Source organism: Cyrtonyx montezumae, unplaced genomic scaffold (genome assembly GCF_038088225.1).
Source record: "Cyrtonyx montezumae isolate F1298 unplaced genomic scaffold, pur_monq_1.0 scaffold_25, whole genome shotgun sequence".
NCBI lineage: Eukaryota > Metazoa > Chordata > Aves > Galliformes > Odontophoridae > Cyrtonyx > Cyrtonyx montezumae.
In genome coordinates, this window is record NW_027071992.1 from 16,770,719 (window position 1) to 16,783,775 (window position 13,057).

Below are 13,057 nucleotides of genomic sequence, written 5' to 3' on the forward strand. Positions count from 1 at the left end.
TAAAATAAGGAAATTAAGTCATTCCATGTTTTGCATCTTTTTTGTTGTTTGTTCCTTTTTACTTTACTTTACTGATGAAGGTTAGATGTATTCGTTCTGTAGATCACCCTACTCTGTCATCTCTGATAAGATCCTCCAAAAAGTCTTTTGGATCTGCTACCACGTGCTGTCCTAGAGGTCTGGTCCACTAGATACATCGGACTCCTTTTTCTGTAGTTGCTCCTATGTGCTGGGCTTGCAAAAGCAGATGAGGTGGGGAATGAGAGAATGTAACTGCGAGATTCTCACCCTTTCCCTTTTCCACAGTATTTCTTCCTATTGCTGGTCATCCCTTTATGTATTGTCTAATTCGGTTGTTTGAAGTTTTGTAACCTTTATTTGCCTAGAAAATACTGCAGACAAAGATGGAAAGATGCAAATAATAAATAACCAAACTTTGTCTTTTTGGCAGCATGTTGCATTTCTGCTCACTTGCCCTGCCAGCCCCTCTGACTTTAAAATATTTTAATGTCCTGCACTTTTCACCCAGTCCAAGCACCAGACTTTCCTCAGACATTTAGCACTGACATTAATGCAAATGCTTCCAACTTACTGGGCCCTTTGGGGCAAAACATGGCATCCTTGGCTTTCAATCAGTTGGTGGACAGGATGCTTTTATATCCACAAAATTGGAAATAATAAAATATCAGTATTCAGGTGCTAATCCACGTTAATTTACATTCTGTGAAGTCTACCCAAAACTTGTAATCAGTTGTCTTCAAGAACAGCAGAATATATTTGGTATTTTGTTTATTTATAAAAAGGAATTTAAATTATAGATATAAACACTGCATAGATTTGGATTGTATCTCTCTTCTAATCATCACTGGACACTTACCTGCATCCCTAAGTTTTTCTGTTGTAGAGCTTGCTGACTGACTTTCACTGCATGTTGACCATACCTATCTTTTGTAAGCACTGCTAGAATGCAAATAATACTTTGCTCACTATCTGTGGATTATGAATTTCGCTGCTGAAGCACTTTCACTGAAGTGGTTTCATTATCTTTAACAAACCTGGTGCTTATAAAGAAAACAAAAAAAGATACCAAAAAAACCCAACAAACTTTGTGAGAAGTCCCATAGGCTGGAAGATTTTACATTCGGTATATTATTGAAATTAATGCAAAAGAAGTCATAGAATCATAGAATGGTTGTGAGTGCCTGATTCACTATCAATCTGATGTGCATAACAACTCAAATGCTTAACTGCCTAGATGAACCATAGTGTAAAGATACCCTGGGATATAAGTGGGATTTTGACGTGTGTTGCATAATATCTGTGGTATAACAAAACCACTAGAATTTGCTTGCCCTGAGTTGACAAATGTGAATCACAGTTGCTTTCTTTCTTCGGAGTTTTATCAGGGTATAATCACTTGCCCAGCCTAATTGAAAAATCACTTACGTTTATAGCTGAATTTAAACATGTTTTGTATTTAAATGACAGCTTTTGATGTACAACCATTTTTTACAGAAAGTAGTTGGTTTTTATCTGTGTTTCTGTAAAGATATTTCAAAAACTCTCATCAAATTTCCAGCGATAAGTAATATCCCATTCAGTGCAAGGTGAAATGTTTTACATCAAATCTCCTGCTGTGTAATGGCCAATCAAAGAGTATTTATAGTGGCTGAATGGATTTTTTGGCTCGGTATTCAAAATTAAACATTTTCAAACATTAACATTTAATGTTTTTTGCCACTCTTCAAGTTGATTTTATGTAACCCTAGATGCTCACAACTACTTGATACTCTGAAGCGACTCATTTTATGCTGAAGATCCTGCAGGCAGTAGTTTTACATTTATTACACTTGTGTAGATTGAATGAAATGTATATTTGATAGCAGAGCCGTGTCCATCTTTTGATAAACATTTTGTCAAGGCGACCTGTATGTCCATCAGCAGGATGCAGTGAGACTATTTCTGAGTGAGAATGTTTAAATTGTGACACTAATGAGTAAAGATGCATTTTATTAACTTGGAGGAAATTGTTTCTCTTATTTCAGATGTCTGCTAAGAAGTCCCCATGCCAACAACCTCCCTCAGTACTAGATGGTTCGTACTTAGCTGTTGCAGGACCTCAGACTTCATATAAGAACAGTAGAGCATCAAAGGCTGGAAGCCCAAGCCATGTAGTATTGTCTCAGCTATGCAGGAATAATCACGATTATGGGACTGAAATTGTATACAACCATCAGGATCGTGTGAAAGAAAATCTGTTGGAAAACGGCTTGCATGGGAAATGTAACAATATGGTTTCTGCAGTCAAGCAGAGGAGCCCTCACCATGTAAAACCAGCTCAGGAGATGGACCAAAAAGCAAATGAATTTCCAAGCTCATCCCCTCCACAAATGAGTCACGGCTGTGCCTGCAAGCACGTAGGGAGCTCAGGTAGTGTTCAGAGAAGCCACCATGCAGGCCAGGTACCCAGAAGACATTCTGGGCCAGCTCAAAATACGTGTGATTATTCCAGGCTCTCTCGAGTTTCTGGGCTGAATGACAGTGGGGGTTCGGGGTCTAAAGAAGCAGAGCAAGCTAAAAGTTTGTCTGAAGAAAGAAGGCAGCAGCTGCTTCTGCAGAAGATGGAGCTGGAAATTGAAAAGGAACGTCTCCAAAATTTGTTGGCTAAACAGGAAGCAAAACTTCTCCTAAAACAACAGCAGCTATGCCAATCCCGAATGGATCATAACAGGTGATTTCAAGGTTTATATAAAAAAAAAAATAAATTCTAGAATTTATAATGAACATGTGAGCAGTAGTTATTAAAAAAAAAAACGGAATTTATAAAATAAGATAAGGCAATACCTGTGGCACAATTTCTCTGTAACAGTGATTTAGAGGAGAGGAGACTTTTTAGTATATTAGCATATACTGTTGGGAAACAGCATGACAGCTGTGGAAAGCAGCAGAGGAAAACAGTATGTGGTAGAAAGAAAGGCATAAGAAAAGCAGTTCTAAGAGACTGGGTAGGAAAAGAATAGTAGTAGAAGAAATTGAAAGCTTGATCTTAGTGCAGGCACTTCAAGGAATATAGACATTTGGTGAGGGAACAGTGTGTGTAGATGACATAGATGTGGCATTCCTCTCCTTTGCTTGGAAGGGTCACTTTTGAAATATTGCACCTTCCTAGGTGGTGACTGGAAGAACTATCTTTTGCAGAAAAGATGAAGACCATTTTATATGTTTATTACATACATGTGGCAAAAGAAGGGAGCTCTGTGTTGCAGGGGTGTTTTCTTTCACTGATATTTCTGCAGACAAGGATGCCAAGACAGAGGCACAAGACCTGCTTAAAAATTAGAAGGGAAAGGCAGCAACCACAGAAATACAGAATGTGGCTTGAAAAGCCATTGAGATTGTTAGAAAAGGTGAGAAAACACCTTCCTGATGATTTAAATTGGGTCTCTGGCATATGGATAAACTGATTTATTGGTATCAATAAGCCTAGAAGGGGGTCGGGTTAAAGCCACAGACCAAAAAGTTAGACTAGCTGATGTAACTCAATTGGGTACTAACATTTCAGCAATACCAGTCTTAAGCAAGGGGAGAAATCTATCAGTCTGTTAGAAGAAACAGTAGGAAGGTTTCACAGGAAGGCTTATTTCAATATTACTTCGATGTGGCAACTGCTGGCAGCATCCCACAAGTGTCTGTAATGCTTGACCCACTTCCTACTTGCATGCATTATAACCACTGCAGAGGAACATACCACTTTCTCTTCTTAATAACAGCCCTCTGGTTACATTTAAAACTCTATAAGAAGATACAGTAACTCTTTTGTTTGACTTCTTGGACCCTGTCTCACATTGAAAAGAGTATGTTTATTTAGGCTCTAAAATGTCTGTTTTATCAGAGTCAATCATAATTGTGTGTGTTGAAAATGGCTGAGGCTACAAACAAAGAATTATAACTTAAGGCAAAAAAGAAGTGGGAACAGATGGATTCCTAATCATCAAATACCTTAATTCTATGCATGCAGACCTCTAAAGAAAAACAAGTAGAATGTGAAGGATATACAGACTTAAGTCTTTTGCAGTTTTGTTTCTAATAGATAATTTTGACACTTAGTTGAGGTATCATCTGCTCAGGAAAATAACTAGACCTTAAATATATCTATGATGTTGTGCTTTTTAATAACATTGTGCCTATTTTAGCCTTTTTTTTTTTTTTTTGTCTGAAAAAGGATAAGATGGTTTTCAGGGCTATAGTTACTTAAGAAAAAAAGTAGAAAGAAAAATTGCTATGAAAAAGATCATGTGATCAGTCTGAACACTAGATCTGTTTTTGTGATCTCTTCAGAGTTCGGATGAACGCACATTTGCCATTTTTGACCATATGAAGCACAACTAGACTATAGCATGCTTACTTTTAAAAATGCTCAATCTCTTTGGAAGGAAGTGTTTGATATTTACAGACCAGTCTCATAAGCATTACAGTTCTATTTCAGTTCTGGCTGTGTTATTCTTTTGCACTTTATAACAGGGTAATTTTGTGTACTACAAACAGTAAAAATTTGTTTAGCTAAGCTCAAATACCCTTGCTTCTTTGGCAGGAGACTCTAACCTAGTTCATCTCTGAGCATCATGGCACTAACAAAATACAACAAAAATCCATTTCCAAGTTGTATTTATTTTTATCTGTCCTTCTGCATGGGTGGAATGCTTTTTAAGGTCCATCCTGAGCTGCTGAAAGTATCATAATTCAGTGACAGATAAAAGGTCTGACCGTTTGTAATAACTGGCTATTAACTCTTCTTCTTCTCTTATGAAAAGTATGAATCCATCCTTTTTTTTGACAACAGTATGTCATAACCGCATCTTAACTTCCCACATTTCTCTGTTTAGGCTCATGTGTTCATAGTACCTTCACTCTGCAGTTTATCAGGATGTGAAGTAGTTTCTTGGCTATCAAAAATGTTGTGTTTGCCAGGAAAGTGGAAGATCAGTGACTTCTGCTTTAATGGCCTCAAGTTGTACCAGGGGAAATTCAGGTTGGATGTTAGGAAAAATTTATTCTCTGAAAGAGTGGTCAAATGCTGAAACAAGCTTCCCAGGGAGCTGGTGGAGTCACCATCCCTGGGGGTGTTCAAGAAATTTTTTTTTGTTGTATGAAGGGACATGGTTTAGTGGAGAAATATTGTTGATAGATGGACTGGATGATCTCAGAGGTCCTTTCCAATTTTGATGATTCTGTTATTCTACTGAGGTCAACCATATCAGAAAATTAAAAATTAAAAATTTCCATAAATGGCAAAATAGTCTTTCTTGGTTATGTAAAGAAATCTATCTAAATCCTGGAAACAGCAATTTTATATAAGTGGAAAAAAATCCCTCTATTACTGACTTCTTTCAGTCTTCACTAGAAAGAAAGAGAAAGTTGGGGTAGTATATTAAAAATTGAGCTTTATCTCTATACATATAATTTCAGAAGACACAACCATTCTATGTTTTGGGCAGCTTATGTGATGCTTTTGAGCTCTGGTGTTGATGAAGCTGTAATCTTAGCCAACTCAGAATGTTTGTTATTGGATATTATGACCATTTTCTCAAGGAGACAGATAATTTGAAAGCAGTAAATGAATTTTTTCTAACCTTTTTCCCAGTGCAAACATACAGAAGGAAAGGCACTGCACATCAGTCAACCTTCCAAAACCATGTACATCAGTCATCCTTCCAAAACAAAAAGTACATTTGAAAGCATGAAAACAGTTGTGAAAGCTTCTCCATTTAACATGATTAAGTGCCTTGCTTGTAGACACAAAAGTGACCCTATTTGTGGTGAGTTTCTACTTTGGTGATATGACCAGCTGCATAAACAGCTATTTCTACTTTTTCAGGTTTAGAGGCTGTCCGTTGGGTTCAGGAGATGTGCTTATTGATGAAACACCTGGAGAACTTGCTCTGATGATGAACGGCAACAGTATGGGGCTAAGGTAATTTTTTTCTTCACTTCTAAGTACTTCACAGTGTCAGTGCATCTTCTTGACAGTGTAATATTGGCTGCCAAGCGTATCTGTTCATGTGTTTGTTTCAGATTAATAACTTTTTTCCACCAGAAAAAATAAAACTCCTTCTTTGTTGAATTTTTGGGGTAAGTGTTGAACTATTATTACCTAAAGTTTAGGTGTTGACCTCTCTAATAGTCGCAGACTGTATCGTATCTTAAGGACATTAATATAGCCCATGACAAATTGAAGTTTTCACAAAATCTTGGATTTCTTTCTCTGCTCTAGGTTTTACTTCCTATTTTTCAATTCAGATTAGAACATCTATTTAGTTTTGATTTGGACCTGATGTAAAAAAGTACATCAGTCTTTACCTCTGAGATAAAAACAATATGTTACTGTTGGTGATAGTTGCTTAAACAGCACTGTGTTGAACCTCTGCTCCATTATAATCAGTGCTAACTGCAGTTAAATAACTGGAAGTATAGTTAAGCCAATGTTTAGCCCTTTATCTCCATTTTGCAAGCTATTTAAAACTTTAATGAAAATATGATCTTATTTTTCTCATGTTCCATCCAGTTATATTTCATGTTTCCATTGGAAGAAGGGTCAGGCCTATTAGAAAAACAACGAATTAAAACTATGGACTTGATAAGATTTTCCTCCGATTCTCAAAAATAAATAGCATTATGTTTTATGTTTGAGAAGTTTCTGTTCTTTTGACCCAGCTTCCTTGTCTGTATACAAGAGGGGCAAGTGACTTTTGAGTGGCCCTCTCTTTAATGACAAGAGAAATCTTTAAAATAATAATCTCTTCTCTCCACTTCTGGTATGACAGAAGAATTGTTAATTTATTTACAAACTAAGAACTCAGTACTTTATTCTTATATTTTTTAACTTAATTGATAATATGTTTTTTAATGAGATCCCTCTGCACTGAAAAGAGAAGTCAGACAATAGATAACATTTCTTTCTCTAGAAGAACAGAAGTTGCTAATTTCTTTGGAATGCTTCATTGCTAAAGCAGATGTTTTGTTGCTATGAGTTACTGACATATCCTTCATTGTATTTTGATGCTTTTTTGCTTTGTTTTCATACAGACTAGAGTGATCAAAGCGTGATCACTCTTAAGAAAAGAGATACACAGTCATGATATTAATATGCAGTAGCATTAAACCACTGAAGGAAAGATGTAACCTAGAACATCTGCAAAGCTTCTTGGCAACAGATTGCCAACAAATGCAAAAATCTACATAGCCTAGCACATAAAATGAGAAAAACCTGTAATGTTTACAGAATGAGAGTTCCAGACTTCAGAAAGCTCCCTCTCTTCAGTCCCCTGGTTCAATTTACTGTAATTTTTCAAGGTTAATGTGTTCGCGCAGTCTTGGGTTGGCATGCCACCTGGTTCCAAAGTTTGGCAGCATAATGCTTGGAAGTTTGTCTTCCTGTATGCCATCTTTGGTTTTGCAAAGGTTACCAGATGAATGCTCTCTAAATAATTTAATCTAATGTTAGGCTGAAAGAGGCTGACAAAGACAAGTTCATTCATCTTTTTTATGTGTTTGAATATGTAAGCGATGTTTTCTTCAGTATAGAGTGTGGATGTGTAAGTCTGTGAATAGGGCTAAGAAAAGAGGCAAAGATGGTAGGAAAGTATTTGTTTTTTAACAGTCTTTCTTTCCCCCCCCCCCCCCCCCCTTTCTTTAATTGATCTGCCAAACGGTTCATTTCTATAGCAAATACTATCAGACCTATCATGGAAAACCCTCTCTCATACACAAAGCTCCTCTAGCAAACCTCACAGCATGAAACTTCATTTCAGTCCTAAAATAAGCAAAACTTAGTTTAGAAATCTCCTGATGTTTGAAAGGGAGAAAGTCTCTTAAAATACTAAAATTGCTGAAGTAAGATATTAGAGTTTAGATGTAAAATAAATAATATAATCAAGAACTGAAAAACATAGCTTTTTTTTTATAATTAACAGCTCATTTTGAGGTAATTATCTACAATTACGAAAATTTAATTGCAATTTATTCTCTGCTATCTGTGGGAAGAGTTGTAACCAAGGGAATGTGCATCACTGCCAGGCATAAATACTATAGGATGGGTACAAATAATAGAGGAGCCCTTAATGAAAAACAAAAAGCAAATAGGAGCATGCAGCTGTGCCAGGCTATTGAAAGGTAATTGTAGTCAGAAATGAGATATGTACTTTAAAAGGCATCTTGTCATCTCCTGTAGGGATTAATTTTTTCCCTGCTTGAAAAAAGCAAAAAAGATTTCAGGAGCAAGTACAGCGCAGAGTTTGATTTCTGTTGTAGTTTTTGGTTATAGTGTGTCTGTGAAAAGACAAACTTTCACCTCAGGGAGTACTACATACTATAGCCAAATTCCCATTTTCTCTACTGAATGTGCCATTATGTTTGCTTCATTAATTATCAAAGTCAGCAAGTGTTGTCCTTCTCCCTCTCTTTGGACTGTCCCGATATGAATTTGCAGTGCTGCATTTTCACTCTGCTGTGAATGTTGAGGAGCTGCTGGGAAGAACTGTGCCCATCCATTTGCCTCCCTACAGCTGGGCCTGTGCCTGGGACCTGAAGAGTCTTCAGATGCAGCATCTCTGCGGCGCAGCAATCAGGGCAGGCTTTATTGAGAATGGTTTTCAATAGAGCGCTCCTGAGTGAGTCCACAGCTAATTTTCAGCTGTGGAGATAGTAACTTCTAATAGCAAGTTCTCTCTTTCTCTCTGTAATTTCTTTTGCCCCGATGTGCACGATGCTTTAAAAAATTCAAAATAAAAACATAACCTGATGCATTTGTTTAGCATAAAACAGTCTTTTGCAAAACACTTTCCATCTCCCAGGCACAGATGCTTGGTACATGCTCAAGTACCCACTCCACACGTATTCAGTATGATCAATACCCCCAGCACCTGCTTTTGTGTGTGCTCCTGATGTCTGCATCTGGGAGAGGAATTTTAAAACAAGCCTCTCTTCTCTCCTTTATTTATTCTCAACTTTGGATCAGAGCACCGTGGAAATAAGACCTATTCAACAGCACAAACTCAAGAAGATACGGTTTGCTGCTTTGCAAGTAGCCCTCACCAGACCTGTGTTGTGTGCCTAAATCTTGGTCGACAGTGTTCCCTGCTCATCCAGTTCTTAGGCTTCCTGTACAGCTCTGCCATGCATCCTTTCCTCAGATTTCACACAATGCTGCCACTGCACCTCGATGTGGACCTGTGCAAAATTTTATAAATAGGAATGGCTGGATACAGCAGCTATCGGAGGGGTTTACGATTATCTGCAGGCACTACGGTGCCTGATTAGAGGATTTCTTTCCCTGAGTATTAAAGGTTTGCAGGTGTAATTTGCCAACTTTAATTTCACTGAAGTCTTTTCATGTTTGTGTGCCTCATTCTTTATCACCCGTGTGGATTTTCTCCAGCTTATATTTTTAGTTTGAAAATATCAAACATAGAATTCAGTAGTGCTTCCCCTTTATTTGAATGCTCATTGTTATGGTGATAGTTCCAGGAAGGAATGCTGTCAAGGGTCCTTTAGAAGATCTTTATGTTTATGGTATAACTATTTTTATTATCTTGTGAGGGAAGGTGACAATTATCTTTTGCTCCTTGTTTAGTGCTTTGTTGTGTACTCAGGTTTTTTTTTTTTTTTTTTTGCAGCTTGTTAGACATACAAGCATCTTTCTGTGAGACATACAAGCATCTTTCTGTGGTGGTGCACAAGCATACTTCTGTGTTTTTGTCCAAACAGCCAATGCAATTAAAGATAAATGCAGGGGAACGCAGACTCGCAGCTCCCCCTGCTGTTCCAGGCATATGCTGTTTCCTTTGCACTGTCCTCCCCCCATATGTTTAAAAATCAATTAAAAATTACACACAGCCACAGGATGCTGCCACCTCTGACCTGACTGGTGCTGTCCCCACCACTCCAATTTTTGAAAGGAACTGGTGCTTACAGTGGCAAAATGAGTGTTCTTTTTGTTTCATATTTGGAGTTTCTTGCCAGCTCTTTGTGACGGTGTGCATCATCTCCTGGGAAGTCTGGAGGAGAAACTGTCCTCAGGGCCAGAGATGGTTGTTGGCCAAGAGCTTCCTTCAGCTTATCTCTGATCGTCTTTGGTCTCTTGAGGTGCACAAAGTAGTATTCAGCCAACATTTATGAATGTGTTGAACACAATTTGTTGGATTTTTTTTTTATTTTATCTCTTTACTGCTTCGACAGAATGGCGTATTAAATTGGACTGAAATCAACTGTGCTTGCAAATGGCCAATAAAGTCTCTGTGTCTGGAAACTGCTTCCCCAGTTGTTAGCACTCTTTTTAATACCTAAGTTACGTTCTTGTTCCAGATTATTTTATATTGAAGTTTGTATCATTTTTAGGTGTGATATTTGCAGAGCAAACACTTGCTTGAACAGTGGAGAAGGTGCATACCAATCTGCCAGTAGTGTAAATGGTGAATTATTGTGGCTATGAATTTCCCTTTCTGTGGTGGAGTTGTCTGGTTACATATAGGATGAGCATCTCTCCAGCAGATGCCTGCTTAAGTCAATTGTGCTGCAACAGAATCATGTATTCAGAGCTGGATGTACATTTTTGCTTCTTTAATTCCACGTACAGGCTCTGAAGATAGTAGGCTTTATTGTTCAGTGTGAAGGCTTTTGTTCTGATGTGGTGACTAATAGCTTATTGATAAATGAGAGGAGTTTTATATATATCTTTGTGTGCATGATTATATTTATATATACTTCTAAGGCATTTAGTGGTATTTATTGAACTGGAGAGTGAGGAGCTCATTTCCTCTGACCTGGTTGCTTCACTGATCTAGGGTTCAGCTTTACTCTGAGCTGTGACAGTAGGCTGAAACTCTCTTACATTTACCTGAACTATGCTGATTCTGCTCTTATGACCACATATACTGCGCACATATTACGTCCTTACCATTACAGTCCAGAGTAACCTTGAGCACAAGCCTGAGGCATAATATGTAAGTGGGTGCTACTATTGTAAGTGGGTTAGTCCAAAAGGAATGCCTCCTACTTATTTCCATGGAAACTACAATAAAGTGTATAATAACACTATTTGATAGAGAAAATTCCTAGCTACAAAACACTGTTTTTCAACGTATTTGCCACCATTAGTTCTGCATTTTCACCTGCAGTGAACAAGAGGCTGCATGCTGTACTCATAACAGTCTGCCATACCACCACCATCTGTTTCTGACATCACTGGCCAGCATAATAAAATAGGAGGCATTATTTTTGGAGCAGGCCTTATAGTTTTCTTGGACAGATGGAGCTAACCTGTAGTTGAGGTCTTCAAAAACCATGGGAGTTCAGCTGTTACAAGCACCTCTTAGGACACGATGGCAGTCAGTGAAAACAAGCTTACTAAGACTTCAGTACATTGATATTTTCACGAATCTTGCATTTTCTGCCTGTCTTTTGGATGGGCATGGTTCTGTAATATCACATATCAGAACTGAAAATGTAAGGATATATTTTTTCTTTTTTTTTTTCTTTAGGTTAAAATATTTAAAATTCATGTATCTCCTGGAGGAGTTTGTTCCTTGCTAACACTTGCAGACAGCGAGAGACATTTTTGCAAGTCATTTGCAGATGCCTCCTTTACAGGAAAACGTACACAGTGTTAGTTTATTGCCTGAATTGAATTTCGAAAACCTGAAACCTATTTTTATAAATTGGAGTGGATTGCCTTTTCAGACATACCATTTAGTTACTTTTTATTTTTAAATGTAGTCTTGGATGAAGAGAAAATTATGTTTATTCTATATATTCATATGTTAAGCTATATATTCATAGGTCCCAGAAATTTGTGAGTTGGAAAAGTTAAGAAAAATCTCATGGAGCAAAATGCTCTGGAGTGTAGTTTTAAATTAGGAGATTTTAAACCCACCTGAATAACTTTCACTCCATTTTAAGGCTTTTATCAGAACTGATGGGGCAGGACTATGAACAAAAGCTATTGGTATTACAAAGTTAAGCAAGAAATCCTCTGTACCGTGCTGTTCTGGTCATGATTGCAGCTGCACTAAGCTAAACCTGCTCCTCTAACCCTCTGGTGACCTTGGCTGTGCTTCAGCACACAAAGAATTGAAGCAAAAGGCAAACTCTAGTAAATATTAGTTTCTGTCACTTGCAGATATACAGACTACATATATAGATAACAGCATGCATGCTCGTGTTCCTCTCTAGCTCTTGCCTTCTCTGAAGTGGACTTGGCATTTTTGCAGCTGAATTACTCTGACATAAAACTTTCTGGACTGTGCTGGTGGCTGAGCTGAACTCTGCAACATTGCATAGGTACTGAGGCTTTGCAGAAGTACCCATTACATTTGTAACAGTGCTAATTTTTGAGAGCCACACAGAGAAAACTTCAGATTCAGCTTGGCTGATTTGTTTTTCACACTGCTCCCGTGGTGAGGAGGATTGATTTTTGTGTTTCTTTTGATATTTGGCTTCCTTTCCTCTGGTACTCAATGCTTCAGGCCTTAATCCTTTAACCTTGAATCTGAGCATCAAGGCTTCAGGAGGGATCCTGCCTTTTGATGAAGAGAGAACATCTTTTGTTGTCGCAAATGGTTGGGAGTGGTATAAAGCAAGGCAGATCTCCAGACAGTACATATTCCTCTGTTGCGTTAAAAGACTATAAACAGAGGATGGGTTTAGTGGGGATTATAAATAATCTAGAGGAAGGTGGGGTATTAGGAGCAATAGAAAAGAGTTAATGACTTTTTCTTTAACATTTCACCAACAACCAGTCTATCATGACAGATGTGTACTGGGTTGCCAAATGCTAGAGTCTGATTTGGGTAACGGTTCAAAGCTCAGCGTATCGTGGAAATGGCAATGTGGTCCCTGATGGAACAGGGGAAAAAAGCTTTTCAGCTTCTCAAAGGGCAATATTTGTGGAAGCAGATGCTTACTTTGCCCTACCCAGCATAAAGAACAGTTCTGTGGGCAGCCGGGAGAGTTCGTACTGCTGGATTTTTATAGGATCATTAATTATATGTTATAAGGCAGCTAA

General features: G+C 37.8%; 1 protein-coding gene across 3 annotated transcripts in view; it reads left to right on the forward strand.

Moving 5' to 3' along the window:
- The window catches only part of KIAA1328 (KIAA1328 ortholog), a 180,494-nt gene that overhangs the window by 120,216 nt on the left and 47,221 nt on the right, over nt 1-13,057 (forward strand). For all 3 annotated transcript variants that reach the window (XM_065740107.1, XM_065740106.1, XM_065740108.1), the window contains exons 6-7: nt 2,046-2,731; nt 5,876-5,971. In XM_065740107.1, coding sequence (XP_065596179.1) covers nt 2,046-2,731; nt 5,876-5,971 — 782 coding nt within the window. The remainder of the gene's footprint in view (nt 1-2,045; nt 2,732-5,875; nt 5,972-13,057) is intronic.